The sequence below is a fragment of the Rhinopithecus roxellana genome, chromosome 13 (genome assembly GCF_007565055.1).
Source record: "Rhinopithecus roxellana isolate Shanxi Qingling chromosome 13, ASM756505v1, whole genome shotgun sequence".
Lineage (NCBI taxonomy): Eukaryota > Metazoa > Chordata > Mammalia > Primates > Cercopithecidae > Rhinopithecus > Rhinopithecus roxellana.
The window spans coordinates 14,094,618-14,110,781 of record NC_044561.1 but is presented as its reverse complement, the minus strand read 5'-3'; the positions used below and the strand labels follow the sequence as shown (position 1 = coordinate 14,110,781).

The 16,164-nt window shown below is 54.3% G+C and overlaps 1 protein-coding gene across 4 annotated transcripts in view; it reads left to right on the top strand.

Annotated features, from left to right (window-relative positions):
• TOM1 (target of myb1 membrane trafficking protein) overlaps positions 1-16,164 on the top strand; it is a 52,417-nt gene that overhangs the window by 11,037 nt on the left and 25,216 nt on the right. For all 4 annotated transcript variants that reach the window (XM_030914506.1, XM_010389133.2, XM_010389134.2 and 1 more), the window contains exons 2-6: positions 8,197-8,281; positions 12,404-12,482; positions 13,475-13,624; positions 13,951-14,085; positions 14,223-14,369. In XM_030914506.1, the coding sequence (XP_030770366.1) occupies positions 8,197-8,281; positions 12,404-12,482; positions 13,475-13,624; positions 13,951-14,085; positions 14,223-14,369 (596 nt within the window). The remainder of the gene's footprint in view (positions 1-8,196; positions 8,282-12,403; positions 12,483-13,474; positions 13,625-13,950; positions 14,086-14,222; positions 14,370-16,164) is intronic.

Below are 16,164 nucleotides of genomic sequence, written 5' to 3'. Positions count from 1 at the left end.
CATCCTAGCCAACATGGTGAAACCCCGTCTCTACTAAAAAATACAAAAAAAAAAATTAGCCGGGTGTGGTAGCAGGTGCCTGTAGTCCCAGCTACTCAGGAGGCTGAGGCAGGAGAATGGTGTGAACCCGGGAGGCAGAGCTTGCAGTGAGCCAAGATCAAGCCACTGCACTCCAGCTTGGGCGATAGAGCAAGACTCTGTCTCAAAAAAAAAAAAAAAGTATTCAAAGGGGCACGGTGGCTCATGCCTGTAATCCCAGCACTTTGAGAGGCCAAGGCGGGCGGATCAAGAGATCGAGACCATCCTGGCCAATGTGGTGAAACCCTGTCTCTACTAAAAATACAAAAATTAGCTGGGCATGGTGGTGCATGCCTGTAGTCCCAGCTACTTGGGAGGCTGAGGCAGGAGGATCGCTTGAACCCAGGAGGCAGAGGTTGCAGTGAGCCAAGATGGTGCCACTGCACTCCAACCTGGGCAACAGAGTGAGACACCGCCAAAAAAAAAAAAAAAAAAGGTATTCAAAGGACTGCAAGTTGGAAGAAAGATTAGGATTTCCACACAATAGTTTCTAAAGGATCAATGAGTGCCAAAGTGTGGAGGTATTTTATTTCATTTACATTGTTATAAAGGTTTACTGTGCTGGTGAATATGGCCTCATACTTCATTCCGTCATTCAGCAAACAGGTACTGCAGGTTTATCATGGGCCAGATTCCTCTGGGGTAGACAATTGGACCATTCGTGAGCTATAACCTCCACCCTTAAAGAGCCCACAGACTCCTGGGAAAGAGAGATGTAGAAACACATCTACATCTCTATCACCCAACAGAGTTACTTTAATCACTCCACTAAGCAGTGCTTAGAGTTGTGGTCTGTGGAAAATGCTATTGGCCGCTGGCTGGAAGGAATAGGCCCTGAGGGGGTGTCAAGGCAGACTCCACCAGGAGACCTGACCTTTGGTCTGGGCTTAGGAGCATGAGTTGAGGTGGTGAGGAGTACATTTCTTCCTGGAAGAAGGGCAGCATGTTCAGAAGCACAGAAGCCTGCGGAGGGTGATGGGGCAGGTGCAGGTGGTCAGCTGAGCTGGTGATGAGAAGGAGTGGGAGGAAGGACTAGGCCAGGTCTCAGTGCCGGCTCCCGAGGGCTTCAGTGGAGCCCGGTGCCTTCAGGTCTGTGCCATAGTTGTCCACTGCGGAGCAGTCCCATGGGAAGGCCAGGGCAGCTGGGCCTCACTCCTTAAAGAGGAAGATTAATCATGAATCCTCTGAGCTGCAGGTAACAGGAAACCCATCCAGCAGAGTATGAAACCACCACAACAACGCACTTTGTTTACCTAGCAAGAAGCCTGAAGGTCTGCAGTTTCAGAGTGGGTTTGACAGCTCCACGATGTCTCAAAACACGCAGGCTCTTTCTTGTTCTGTCGTTAGCCTGGTGGCTAATCAGTGAAATACAGTAAATATTGTTCTGGGAAGGTGGGGTAGGCAGGGGCGGTCAGCTTCAAACTGAGCACCTGGGCAGTCTGGAGCCTCAGTCCGTCATTCCAGAAGTATGTAATGCCCCCCTCTGCTCTGTCCCACCAGAAGGTGAGCCCCAAAAGTGTCTGCCCCAGGCAGGCAGAGGCAATCTTCACGGGGACAGAGCAGAGTGAAGGGCACACGAGTTTGGAGCACGCAGGCCTGGCTTTGCATCGAGCAAGTCACACATCTCTGCACATTGGCTGACCCCACGACAGTCAGGGGTGTAGGGAGGTGACACAAAAGGTGGGCCACCGAGCATCCCGCACAGGCTGACACTTGTTCACTGAATGATGCTGTTTGTCATTGTTCTCCATGATGATATTGTCATGGTGCAGGATGAGGAGTGACATGGTCTGCCCAGAAGGAGGCACCACTGAGGAGCCAACCCTGGGTGGGGATTAGAAGATGAGGGGCGTTTGGCCGGGCGCGGTGGCTCACGCCTGTAATCCCAGCACTTTGGGAGGCCAAGGCGGGTGGATCACGAGGTCAGGAGTTCAAGACCAGCCTGGCCAAGGTGGTGAAACCTCGTCTCTACTAAAAATACAAAAAACTTAGGCAGGCACCTGTAATCCCAGCTACTTGGGGGACCGAGGCAGAAAATTGCTTGAACCCAGGAGGCAGAGGTTGCAGTGAGCCGAGATCATGTACTGCACTCCAGCCTGGGCGACAGAGCAAGACACGGTCTCAAAAAAAAAAAAAAAAAAAAAAGATGAGGGAAGTTCAGGAGTTCAGCTGACTCATGCTTCCTCTTCATCAGCACACCTGGCACTGTCTCAGCACCTGGTCTTTCCTGCCATGGAACCTTGACCTTTTGGAATTGTCAGTCGTGGCCTCCCACTGGACTGCAAACCATCGCTGAGGCAGGACCTTGCTGGATTTTCTCACTGACGCCTCCCTGTAGCCTGGAAGACAAGTGTGGAGAATGTCTGAGAAGCACATAGCATAGTAGTTACGAATATGGACTTGAGAACCACACTTCTCTGGCTTTGAATCTGCTCTGCGTCTCACAAACTGTGTGACTGCAGGCAAATTGCTGACTTCTCCATGCCCCTCAGTTCATCCTCTGTCTTAAAGGTTGTGGTGATGGGTAACTGAGGGTGTGACGTGCTTATTAAGTCCCATGCCTGGTGCATGCTGAGTGCCAGATGAGCATGTGAACGGGATGAGCCTGACTGAATGAGGAGTGGCATTGCAGACAGGAGCTCAGAGGCGTGAGAGGACAAGCCACATAGAGGGAGGGGGTACAGCTGACTGTGTCTGACACCAGTCCCTGGAGAGTTCAGGCTTTCAATCGTCAGGCAGTGGGGATGATGGACAATGTTTAAACAAAGGAAGTCGTGCTTGGAGTTATGTTTGAGTAGAGTGTGGAGGTGACAGTCCAGGCCTGGGGAGGTGGCAGCCTGAGCCAGAGCTGTCTCAGTGATCATGAGACTGTTGGAATGTGCAGGGTGGGAGCAAGAGGGCTCCACGCTGCTTCCCAGAAGGCTGGCGTGGAAAGGGGTGATATTGGCCAGACACAGTGGGCGGTGGCTCACACCTGTAATCCCAGCACTTTGGAAGGCCAAGGCGGGCAGATCACTTGAGGTCAGGAGTTCGAGACCAGCATGGCCAGCATGGTGAAACCCCATCTCTACTAAAAATACAAAACTTAGCCAGCTGTGTTGGCAGGTACCTGTAATCCAGCTACTCGGGAGGCTGGGGCAGGAGAATCACTTAAACCCAGAAGGCAGAGGTTGCAGTGAGCCAAGATTGTGCCGCTGTTCTCCAACCTGGGTGACAGAACAAGACTGTCTCCCAAAAGGAAGAAAGAAAGAAAGGGGTGATACCATATCATGGCCCCCATCTCTGATGCTGCCCGTGGTGTGGCGTGTCTTTGGTCTGTTGGGCGATTTCTTTGTTTCCACCTCTCTCTCTCTCCCCCAGGAGTCTGTGAGCTCATTCTTTCTCTTGGCCCAAATCATAGTCGTTGTAGCTCAGTTACTCATTGCTAGCCTTTCCTGATGTCATACTGACATTGTCTGGCTGCAAGGTCACAACATCCTGTGAGGCAGGCAGTCTTATCCTGATTTTACGAGCGCAAAAATAGACTCAGAGGGGCTGGTTCTTTGCCCATGGTCTCTGAGTTAGGTCAGGCCAAACTCGTACCACTCCATCCTCATCTCCATGAGGGGCGGGTGGATCTTGCCATCGTGCCAGGCAGATTATCTGGAGCCCTCCAGGGAGGTGGTATCTGCACCAGACCCAACAGGGAGAGGACAGACTGCCGTACAGATGCACAGGTGCTCAGTGATCCGAAGCCACAGACTTGCCAGCCATAGACAACCGCAAAGCCGCCTGATGAAAGGTAGAGGATTGCAGGCCCCGGCTCTGACAGGAGCTGGAAGACAAGAGCACGGCTGCTACCCAGAGGCCCTTGAAGTTTACTGGCAACAGCTCCGAGGTCGGGGAATCCGTTGTCATTCTCTTGGTAACTGGTAACCACTGTCAGTATTTTTATTCCCCCTTCTTAAAATAGCAAGCTGAATTACTTCTGTGGTTAAGAACAAAAACAAAGCAAATATTGCCAGGTTCCTGTGGGTTTAAAATTCTGCCCTGATGGAATATGCCTACCCTGTGGGCATCTGAAGGAAATCCATGATTCTCACCAGTTCTGTCGTCCACACCTGGACCTGGAGGAACCTGGAGGAACCTAGAAGGGGTTGGCAAGTGATGGTCTGGGCAGATGTGTCCCACAGCCTCCCAACAGCTATACTGAGCACAGATCAGCCTTGTCCCAATTTTGTCTACTCCTCCTCCTCTTTCTCTCCCCTTTCTCTTTTAGGCCACATGTCCCCTCCCACCCCACAGAAAACCTTCATCTTCTGATTGGCTCTGCCCACTGCTGCCTGCTACCACTCAGGGCTAAGGAGCTTGCCTGCGCTGCTTGGGTCACATCAGACTCATGCACCAGGGCGGGGCCGGGGATGGGCGCGGTCCTTCTGCACCCACCTCATTCCTGGGTATGGGATTTCTCTTATTTATCAATGTCCCCGCTTCCCTTTAAAAGCCACTTGCTTGCCTTTCCAAAACAACCACAGCCTCTCCTGAAACCCTGATGTTCTCTCCTCCAGGAGATGAGAGGTGCCCATCGTTTTCAGGGGGTACTAGGGACAGAAGGGGATCTGATGGAGGCGACCACTGAGAGGCCTGCCAGGGGAGCTCAGGGAGGAGAGGGCCAACTGCCTGCCTGGTCGGGAAGGACACTTCTGGGAAAGCAGAGCTCCCCGCCCCCGCCGAGAGATGCGGATGGTACAGACGCCTCAGGCACCTGCGCCACAGCCTCAGCGGCCGCCCCGCCCTTACTCTGTGTGCCCTTTGCAAGTTGGTGACCTCTCTGTGCTTCAGTTTCCTCATGAGATGAGGGCAATAATGCACACCTTACAGCGTGTGAAAATTGAATCTCATTCTTCATGTGAACAGCTAATGCTGCTTGATATTCTATGGCATATAACTTGGAAAGTTAAAATATTATTGTGGAAGGGCACGCAGGCCAGGCCAAAGACTAGGGAGACGCGGAAGGATTTGGGCAGGAAGGACACTGTCATTTTCAGGTTTCAGAAAGTTCCCTCTGGGCAGCGTGGAGAATGGGTGGGAGGAGGGAGGCAGGAGGAAGGAAGAAGCTGAGGCGGTGGTCTAGTGGGCGGATGGTGGCCGGGCTGGGGCAGGGACAGTGGCAGAGGGGTGGTGAGAAGGGGATGGTGTGATGGACAGAGATTTGGGAGCTGACTTGGCAGGACTTCGTGGCCTTTAGATGTGGGCGGGGAGGGAGATGACACTAATCCTCTGGCCCATGTGACTGGGGCTCGCTGAGATGTGGCCTGTGGCAGAGGAGCAGGTTCTGTAGGTTAACGCTGACATGACTAACCCCTGCCCCCAAACCCTCCTAAGCAGGACATGGCCCTCTGCCCAGAGGGACACTTGTTCAGCCCGCTCTGTTCTTCCCATGTGGCTCTTTAAGTGTGGAACCCCCAAGGGCAGGGGTGTGGTATAAAGAAGCCACGCTCAGTAAACCTTCGCAGGATGGACGACTCTGTCTTTCAGCCCTGTCAGAGGAGCCTTCCTCATCCCCTCCTCCAGGCCTGATCTGGGGGTAAAGCAACCGCCCTCTGTCTCAGCCGCCTGGCATATGTCCTGGGCCACCCTGGCATCCTTCTGGCTCAGGACCTAAGGGTGGAACTGAAGTTGGGCCAGTTGCAAAACCAAGGTCTCAGAGCCCCAGTTTTAGAGTTGGTCGAGCCAGCCTGGCTAGAAGAGGGCCCTGTCCAGTACCACTGCCCTCCTCTGTCCTCCGGCAGACTGGGTTTGGCATGGACTGTAGCTTCTTTTGAGCACCCTAAGGCAGGGACCATACCCACCGTGTCCACCATGGTCTCCCAGTGCCTGGAACCGGCCTGGCTTACAAATAGCTGTGTAGCAAGCAAGGAGTCACCCACCCTGTCTGAGCTGGGGCACAGCCGTGAGGAGAGAGCCTCCCTTGCAGGACAGCATGACATCACGTGGAATAACAAGTTCTACATGCCTACTCAGGCACACACTCCTGATAGATAATAGACAGCCAGCAGCACTGTGCCCAAGTGCCAGGCCCGCCAGCCAGCAGGTGTGCCAAGGCCGGCAGGATGGCTGCAGAGGACAGCAGGCGGATGAGTACTCCGCGTGTGACTCTTGCCGGGGAGAGAGCCTTGGGTAGTCCCTGCGTCAGAACAGGGTCTCACCCTTAAAATGCTGAGCAAGGCCTGTCTCGTCACACAGTCCTCCATGTAGTCACAATACATACCAGCTAGAGTGATGTGTGTAATAGAACGTTACCTGCAAGAAACGGCACATTTCCTGTGTGCACGTGGTTGAACTGGTCTGCGTGAAGATGGCATCTAGGAAGGCGCAGAGAACAAAAAACAAGCCATGCGGCACCTCCCTTTCCTGAAGACTGTTTACAAAGGTGCTGGCATTGCCAGTTCCCAAGTTCATCATTCATGTCATACCAATTGGTGCCTCCCGCACTAGAGTTTACAAAAGGCTTCCAGGCCGGTACTTGCCACCATGCGTACCTGCAGCCAGTGGTCCAGGCCATGGCCCTGATGGGCTTCCAGAACCCTGCAGCCGACTCCTGGCCTGGAAATCTTACCCTCGGAACTGCCACAAAGTGAAAATTTTCTGGAACTGAATAGAGGTGGTGGTGGTTGTATTTAGTATTACAAATGTACCAAATGCCACTGAATTATACACGGGAAAAATGGTTAGTTTTATTTTATGTGACTTTCGCCTCACCTTTTTTTTTTTTTTTTTTTTTAAGACGGGAGTCTCGCTCTGTCGCCCAGGCTGGAGTGCAGTGGCCGGATCTCAGCTCACTGCAAGCTCCGCCTCCCGGATTCACGCCATTCTCCCGCCTCAGCCTCCCGAGTAGCTGGGACTACAGGCGCCCGCCACCTCGCCCGGCTTGTTTTTTTGTATTTTTTAGTAGAGACGAGGTTTCACCGTGTTAGCCAGGATGGTCTCGATCTCCTGACCTCGTGATCCGCCCGTCTCAGCCTCCCAAAGTGCTGGGATTACAGGCTTGAGCCACCGCGCCCGGCCTTCGCCTCAACTTTTTTAAAAAAGGACCGCCACCACTTGCTGAGTGTTTATTTTGGGCCCATACGGTGCTGATACCTTGCATGAATCATCACCTGTCTTTGGGGCAGTTCTGCCGGGTGGCTTGGCATCGGTCCCTTCTGTGGGTGCCTCAGAAGGGTGGAGGAGGGCAGGGTGACCTATTAGGAATGGAGCCTTTGCTTCCTAGGTAAAGAAGGTCTCTGTGAGATTCTCGAGGAAACTGGTTACAGGGGATGCCTCTAGGAAGAGGGTGCTGGGGCAGGGGCAGAGATAGATTTACCTAGCTACATTGTTTACCACTTGAGAACTTTTAGATTTTGTATCCTGTGAATGGTTACCAACTCAAAAACTAATTCTTTTTTTTTTGTTTGTTTGTTTTGGAGATGGAGTTTCGCTCTTGTTGCCTAGGCTGGAGTGCGGTGGCTCAATCTCGGCTCATTGCAGCCTCCGCCTCCTGGGTTCAAATGATTCTCCTGCCTCAGCCTCCCAAGTAGCTAGAATTACAGGCATGTGCCACCATGCCCGGCTAATTTTTTGTAGTTAGTAAAGACGGGGCTTCACCATGTTGGTCAGGCTGGTCTCAAATCCTTACCTCAGGTGATCCACCTACTTCAGCCTCCCAAAGTGCTGGGATTACAGGCATGGGCCACCACGCCCAGCTCAAAAGATAATTCTAAAGTCAAGGGAGAACGTCTTATCTACAGAAATGAAGCAAAGCATTGTCACCATATTATATCGTGTCAGGAACAAGCACACGGAGGCCCACCTAGATTCCCCTCTGGCGCATCCCTTTGGTACACTCAGGGCCATGGTTTCCTCATCTGTTGAAGGACAGAGGTACTCCCAGCCTCAGTGGCTGCAAAAATCTAGTGAGGATGGGATGGTGTGTGTAGAGCAGTCTCACACAGGGCCAGGCCCTGTGCCCAGGAAGCATCTGTCATCTTCCTCCTCCCCATCTCATCTGGCCCTGCACCCCGCTCCCCTCCCACCCACGGTTTGGGTTTATCCATTCGGGACCCCCACATTCCTTTATGACTCATGGTTTCTTCTCAGAGAAAGCCACAGATGGCTCCCTGCAGAGCGAGGACTGGGCCCTCAACATGGAGATCTGTGACATCATCAACGAGACGGAGGAAGGGTAAGGACCCCCAAGGAGAGGTTGTGGGGCACAGGCAGAGACGGCCATCCACCACACAGCACACACCTGCACCCTGCCAGGGAGCCCCAGCCCCATTGCTGCCATAGCCACCAAGTCTGACCCACCCCACTTGGCTGCAGAGGCCATCTGAGCCCCTAGTACCTGAGCGCCATCCAAGGTAGGCATTCACAGCAGTACAGCTGGCCCCCGAGGGCTGCCTCCCCACCCCGCCTCTCTTAGTGGCATTGCAGATTCCACACGGATCTGGAAGCCCAGCCTTGTGTGCAGTGTCTCCCTAGGACGAGGCAAGCTGGAGACTCTTACAATCAGGAGTTGACCCCAAGCGCCATCTGCATTCCGCAGGCGGGAGTATGCGCTAGAGAGACTCCGGCTTTTCTGCGAGCAAAAACAGACTTCCATTTCCTTAAGATTTGAAACCAGCTTTGAGTGTAGGGGAGATCACAAGGATGGCAGGGAAAGTGAAGCTGAACCGTGAGCCTGAACAGCACTGGCATTTGCCAGGCATTTCTGGTGTTGGGGTCATGGTATCCTCTTGCTCAGTGCCAAGGAGCCCTGCCAAGGCACGTGGTGTGGGGGAGGGATTGGGGTTTTGGCCTCCGATGGCTGACTTGTTGTCACTGACCTGACATGTGAACTTCGGAAGTCACTTTACCTCTCTCTCTAGGTCTTTGTCCTCAAAGGTGCTCTGTTGGATCCTTCCAGCAATAACCCCGAGTCCCCGGAGGGAACAGAAAGGGGATGCGAGGGTCCCTGTCCTCTCAGGAAAACCCAGCAAAGGATGGGGAGAGGTGTGGGGGCCATGGGCAGCAGGAAGTGCTGCCAGGCGAGGCCTCCATCCTGAGAAATCGGTGTGGACCCTCCTTTCCCTCTCCAGTTCTCACTGGGATCATCCAGCTGTCCCGTGGCCAGTGCAGGGTTCCTCAGCCCAGGAGGGCTTTGTGTGGCGAGGGGCAGGCCGGACGCAGGTGAAGGGCAGGGAATGCTCAGCTCTGAGCTGGAAGGAGGCTATGGGCATCTGAGTCACACAGTCAAGGCCCAGTCAGGAGAGGGCATTGGCTGCCAGGAACCTGCTGGTGTCTTCCTCAGCCTGGCTCCCTGGTCTTACCAAGGACTCATGAGAGTGAGGGTGAGGGAAGGAGTGGTGGGCAGAGGTCAGGAGAAAGAAAGCAGGAGGCAGAAAACTTCACCAAGCTTCTAGACAGGCCTGGCAGCTTCATGGGCGTTGCAGCTGCAAGTCACTGCAGTATCCTTGGGGACAGCAAGTCCCCATGTCCCTTGTAAACATGGGAGGAATGGGCTCAGCGTCGTTCAGGTGCGTTGCTGTTTATTTGAGCACCTTGTGCATTCCAGGCATCACAGGAGGCACTAGGGACCCAGCAGTGATCAAAGGCAGGCGTGACTTGACCTCACCAAGCATGGCACCTAAACTTAGCCTCATTACTAAAGTGTCTCCCCCGTTGGGTTGTGGCCTCCTTGTCATACATGCTCCTAGCAGAGTACTGGACATCATGGGCCCACAGCAGCGGCAAGGCCAGACCTTCTGATTCCCAGTGCTTCCCTCTAGGGAGGGAAGGCGTCCAACAAGGATGCTGTCCCTGTGCTCTAGGAGGCTTCTTCTCTCCCAGGGCGGGCCCCCAGGTCAGTGGCACATGGCAGAACACGCCAGGGAACGATTCTGATTCCCTTGTCTCTAGGCCACCCTAGAAGAGGTGGAAACAAGTCCCTATAAAGCACTGAAGTAGCCCATGGGTCAGTGGTCAGGCCAAGACCAGGAGCCAGGGACGGGTGAGGGGCTGCCCAGGGAGGCAAGGATTGGAAACTGCTCTCAGGCTTCTGGGCCAGGACCCCCCTTGGTGGGCCACCATCCCTTTCCCCACCATGTCCCTTCCACCCCAGGCCTGACCGTCTCCACAGCTCCAGTCCCTAGGCAGCCTCCGTCCCTAGGAAGCCTTGCCTCTGCCTTCTCTCCTGCTGAGAACCAGTGCCAGCGTTCCAGGCTCTCCTGCCTTAGTCCTGGATGGGGTCAGCACTGCCAGCCAGGCAGACAGCAGGATGGGCCCCAGTGGCCACTGGCTAGGCTGGGAAATGTTACTTATGCTTCAGCAGCGTGCTGGGCTCTAGGAAGGGAAGGTGTCCAAAGAGAACACCATCCCTGCCCTGTAGCAGGCTTCTTCTCTACGCAGGGCAGGCCCCCAGTTCAGTGTGGCAGGGCGGAACAGGCCAGGGAGACTGGAGGACCTGGGAAAGTGTCGTGGATGGGGTGGATTTTAGCTGAGACTTCACCTCATGGATGTGGAGGTCAGGAGCCTTCAGGGTGCAAGTGGGGGCCCACAAAGGCTTTTAGACAAGAGCAGTCAGTGCAGCACTGAGTATACCTGTGTAGGGCCGAGGGTGGAGGGTGGTGGGAATCACGGAGGGGACAGGGAGAGCAGACTGGCAGCCCAGCTTCCAGGGGCCTCCCACCACCGTGACCCCTAGGCTTCTTCAGCCCTCCCCGACCTCCCCCACACTCATGTGGCCTCCTCTTAGTTCCTCCAAGGCAGCAAGCTCCTCTGCACCCAAGACGTTGGTCCAGGCTCTGACCTTGACCCAAACTGCTCTGCCCTCACTCCCCACGGCTGGTCCTTCCCATCTTTCTAGGCCCAACTCAGAGCTGACCACCCCCATCCTCACCTTTGCTCTTTTTCCAGGACCAGCTTATTCCCTGCTCTTCTTTGGGTCTCCCCGCAAGGTGGGGAGGAGGCAGGGCCATATGGTCTCGTTTACCACTGTCTCCCCAGCACCTAGCATGGTGCCACGCACATATTGGTGCTTAATAAGACTTGTATGGGCCAGACATGGTGGCTCACACTGGTAGTCTCAGCATTTTGGGAGGCTGAGGCAAGAGGATCACTTGAGCCCAGGAGTTCCGGGCTGCAGTGAGCTGTGATTGCGCCACTGCACTCCAGCCTGGGCAACGGAGTGAGACTCTTGTCTCAGAAGAAAAAAAAAAAAAAAGACCTGAGTGGAAGGATAAATGGGCAGATAGAGCAGCTGGCCAGGACAGGGCATCAGAACACTATGCTGGCTGGGCTCAGGGACTCATGCCTGTAATCACAACACATTGGGAGGCTGAGGTGGGTGGATCATTTGAGCCCAGGAGTTCGAGACCAGCCTGGGCAACATAGCAAGACCCCATCTCTGTTTTTGTAATGAAAACACTATGCCTCCAGGTTATTTGTTCTTAAACTTGAGCATGCATAAGAAACCCCTGGGGAGCATGAGAGCATTCAGATTCAGGGGCCCCACTTCCTGAGAATTTGGTTCAGGTGGTATATAGTGTGGGGACCTGGGGTTCTGCTTTTTTTTTTTTTTTTTTAATGTCTTTTGTTTTTTTGAGACAGGGTCTCACTCTGTCGCCCAGGCTGGAGTACAGTGGTGTAATCTCGGCTCTCACTCTGTCGCCCAGGCTGGAGTACAGTGGCGCGATCTCGGCTCTCACTCTGTCGCCCAGGCTGGAGTACAGTGGTGCGATCTTGGCTCTCACTCTGTCGCCCAGGCTGGAGTACAGTGGTGTGATCTCGGCTCTCACTCTGTCGCCCAGGCTGGAGTACAGTGACGCAATCTCGGCTCACTGCAACCTCTGCCTCCTGGGTTCAAGCGATTCTCCCGCCTCAACCTCCCAAGTAGCTGGGATTACAGGCTCATACCACCACGCCCAGCTAATTTTTGTATTTTTAGTAGGGACAGTGTTTCACCATGTTGGTCAGGCTGGTCTTGAACTCCTGGCCTCAAGTGATCCACCTGCCTCAGCCTCCCAAAGTCCTGGGATTATAGGCATGAGCCACCGCGCCCGGCCAGGTTCTGCACTTTTAGCAAAACACTCTCACCTTTTCTCAAAGTGACTCTGCTGCAGGAGGTCCAGGGGCCACAGGTTGTGAGTCCCTGCTGAGCAGTGGGCTAGGAAGATTCTGATATGATCAGAACCTGACTGGATACACAAAACAGGTGGGGCACAGGGAGGATGGGCCAACAAGAGCTGTTCCAACTCTCCAGGGCCTCTGGTGTTGGGTAAGAGGGCTCTATTCCTAAGCCCACCCTTTTTCTTGTCCTTCTTCTTAGTCCCAAAGATGCCCTCCGAGCAGTAAAGAAGAGAATCGTGGGAAATAAGAACTTCCACGAGGTGATGCTGGCTCTCACAGTGAGTGCCCCATCTGTCCGTCCTGTGGCAGGACTGCAGTCCACTGAAAGTCACCTCCCCTCAGACCCAGCAGGACTCCCAGCCTCCCCTGAGCTCCTCATTTGAGTGCTGGAAAGGAAAGGTCTGTGGGCAACACACTGTCCTGTCTACACCGCAGGCGGATGCAGAATGGCAGGAAGCCATTTGGAAAGGTTCTCCCCGATCCCCCAGCATGGGAACAGATGCTTACATCACTCCAGAACCACTGGCAGGGAGAGCCTGGGCCAAAGGACCTGCGGGTGACATTGAAGCTCAGTAAACCCAGGCCTCCGTGGGGGCAGGGAGGCGGGCAGACTGAGTTGGGTGCTGCCCAGCACTTTGGTGCTCTGGAAAATGAATGTAAAATAAATACCAGTGGCTGAGAACAGTCTTGCCCACACCACTGAACCAGCCCAGATCTCAGGACGGCCAGACACGCGTGGGCCTCTTAGCTGTCAGCATGGGTTTGGCTGGGGAAGATATAAACGCTGTCCCACCCTCCTCCACAAGGAGCATTTATATCCAGGTGAATTGGCTTAAGCAAAAAGCAAAGGCAATTCCTGCAGTGGGAAGTGGAGAGTGGGGAGGGAAGTTCAGTGCCTTTTCCCTGGGCCACAGGCTTACCAGTCAATTGACACCTCAGATTCTTGATTTCCTCTTGGAGAGCCCCTTCTGTCTAGACCGTGTTCAGCTCAGAGACAGCATTGGGATTCTGTGTGCACTGACGCCAGTCAGGGAGGGAAGTCCAGCCCACACACCACACCTCTGCCCACGCTAGGCCGTGCCCTCCAGCAAACAAGTCCCCCAGTCCTGGCATTGTCCCAGTCCTCCACATTCAAGGGTCTCACTCCAGGAAGTCCCATCTCCTCTTCCGGACCTCCCCTCTGGGACACAGGAGGAGCCACAAGGGTGGCGGTCCTGGGCACCGCCTCTCCTCTGACCAAGGTGCTTAACAGCACCTCTCGGCCCTCCAGGTCTTAGAAACCTGTGTCAAGAACTGCGGGCACCGCTTCCACGTGCTGGTGGCCAGCCAGGACTTCGTGGAGAGTGTGCTGGTGAGGACAATCCTGCCCAAGAACAACCCACCCACCATCGTGCATGACAAGGTGCTCAACCTCATCCAGGTGAGTGCCAGGACAGGGCAGGGCCAGGAAAAGCTGTCAGCGCAGGAGCGTCCTGCCCAGTGGAGAGCTTGAGGCCATCGTGTTTGTCTCAGGCTTCACTTCTCATTTTGGGGTGTCTCGGTTGTCTGCTGGTGGGATGTTCTGTGGGGAGGGAGGCTTGCCAACTGTGTGCTTTGCTGTGGAGTGGGCAGGGCAGATGTAGTTAAAAAAAAAAAAAAAAAAAAAAAGGAAAAAATCAGGGAAGGAATGTCTGTTCTCTGGGAGTCAGGTGGGTAGGCTCACGGGTGAGCTGTGGTTACCGGCTGTGTCCCCTTGTCCCCTCTCAGTCCTGGGCTGACGCGTTCCGCAGCTCGCCCGATCTGACAGGTGTGGTCACCATCTATGAGGACCTGCGGAGGAAAGGCCTGGAGTTCCCCATGACTGACCTGGACATGCTGTCTCCCATCCACACACCCCAGAGGGTGAGAGAATTGCCGCACCGGGAACCAAGGGAAGGGAGGCAGGACTCATCCCCAGGGACATCACCAGGCTGGCCCCTGACTTCCTGGGCTCTTGGCGTTCCCAGGACCCCTCACTGATCTTGTTTTCCTCCCACTAGACCGTGTTCAACTCAGAGACACAATCAGGACAGGATTCTGTGGGCTCTGACGCCAGCCAGCAAGAGGACTCTGGCCAGCACACTGCCCCTCTGCCCACCCCGCCCATGCTCTCCGGTGACACACCCATAGCACCAACCCCGGAGCAGGTACGCAAGCCTGGGGTCAGAACCGTCAAGTCCAGGCAGGTGGGCCACACACGTCAGGGAGAGGGCCCCCTGTCAGAATTTACCGTCCACGGAGCCTCCCCTTCTTCCTCACAGCAGCCCACAGGCTATGTGTGATTCTTCCTGTTTGAGCGGTGAGGCTCAGAGAGGTCCATTCACTTGCCCAGAGCACACAGTCATCGGAGACAGTTGGGATTCAAGCTCACGTCTGTCTGACTCCTGGCAGGCACTGCCCTGTACCTTGGCATTTTTCCAACCTGTGTTTTCTGCGGGGCCCTCTGACAGCATGGAGAGGAGGTGTCCTGTAGGTGGTCCCTTCAACCAGGCCAGCTCCACCTGTGTGGTTTCTTACGCACTCACAGCTTTCATTTGAGCTGGGCATAGTCACATACGTCTGTGATCTCAGTTCTCAAAGGTTCAGGCAGGAGGATGGCTTGAGCCCAGGAGTTCGGGACCAGGCTGGACAACATAGACCTGTTTTTAAAAAAAAAAAGGCTTCATTTGAACAGAGGTTCTGCCTGAAAAGTTTTAAAACATCTGTGCAAAAAATAAAAAACACATGAACATTGTACCGTGCTGCTTCCCATGAAGTCTTAAGAAAGTTTGAGACTTTCTTGTTTGTTTTGAGACAGTCTTGTTCTGTCACCCAGGCTGGAGTTCAGTGGCACGATCTAGGCTCGCTGCAACCTCTGCCTCCCAAGTTCAAACAATTCTGCCTCAGCCTCCTGAGTAGGTGGGACTACAGGCATGAACCATCATGGCCAGCTAATTTTCTGTATTTTTAGTAGAGATGGAGTTTCACCATGTTGGCCAGGCTAGTCTCGAATTCCTGAGCTCAAGTGATCTACTCATCTCAGCCTCCTAAAGTGCTAAGATTATAGGCATGAGCCACCACTGGCCCAGCCAAGAAGGTTTGAGGCTTAGTATGAGATTCTAGGGGGCAGATTCTCCCAGCCTTGTGGCTAGCTTTGAAGGATTACCCACCTCAGAGCAGGTGGCACCCTGACTGAGGCAGCCTGGGCATCTCTGTTCCTTCTGTGGCTTGAAGTGGGGCAATTTGCCCACTGGGCCATGAGCTGCTTGTGGAGTGCCATGGCTGCTGTATCTGCTGAGTGACTTCTACAGCCGTGACCAACTCGTAGAGCTGGGGGCTTGTCATTCTAGACTTTTGGCTGCTGGGGTGGGGGCAGAGTCCTGCACACTGTGGGAGCACCCACATTAGAGGTGTTGTACACACATCAGACCCATCACATCAGTGGAGCTTAAAGGCGGAGCTGCTGAGTGTGCTGGTGAGGAAGACACGGATATATGATGGGGAAAAAAAGGGAAGCTTAACTTTCCTAGTAAGCATCCTCATGACCCGCTTTATGTATCATTTGAACTCATTGTAACCCTAACCTATTTGAAGAGAAACTTCCGTGACTTGTTTTCTCTTAGCAAGTTATGAAATCACCCCCCCAGAGTTACAAATATTACTAGAAAATGTTGCATGCCGGGCGCGGTGGCTCAAGCCTGTAATCCCAGCACTTTGGGAGGCCGAGACGGGCGGATCACGAGGTCAGGAGATCGAGACCATCCTGGCTAACACGGTGAAACCCCGTCTCTACTAAAAATACAAAAACTAGCCGGGCGTGGTGGCGGCGCCTGTAGTCCCAGCTACTCAGGAGGCTGAGGCGGGAGAATGGCGCAAACCCGGGAGGCGGAGCTTGCAGTGAGCTGAGATCCGGCCACTGCACTCCAGTCCGGGCGACAGAGCGAGACTCCGCTTCAAAAAAAA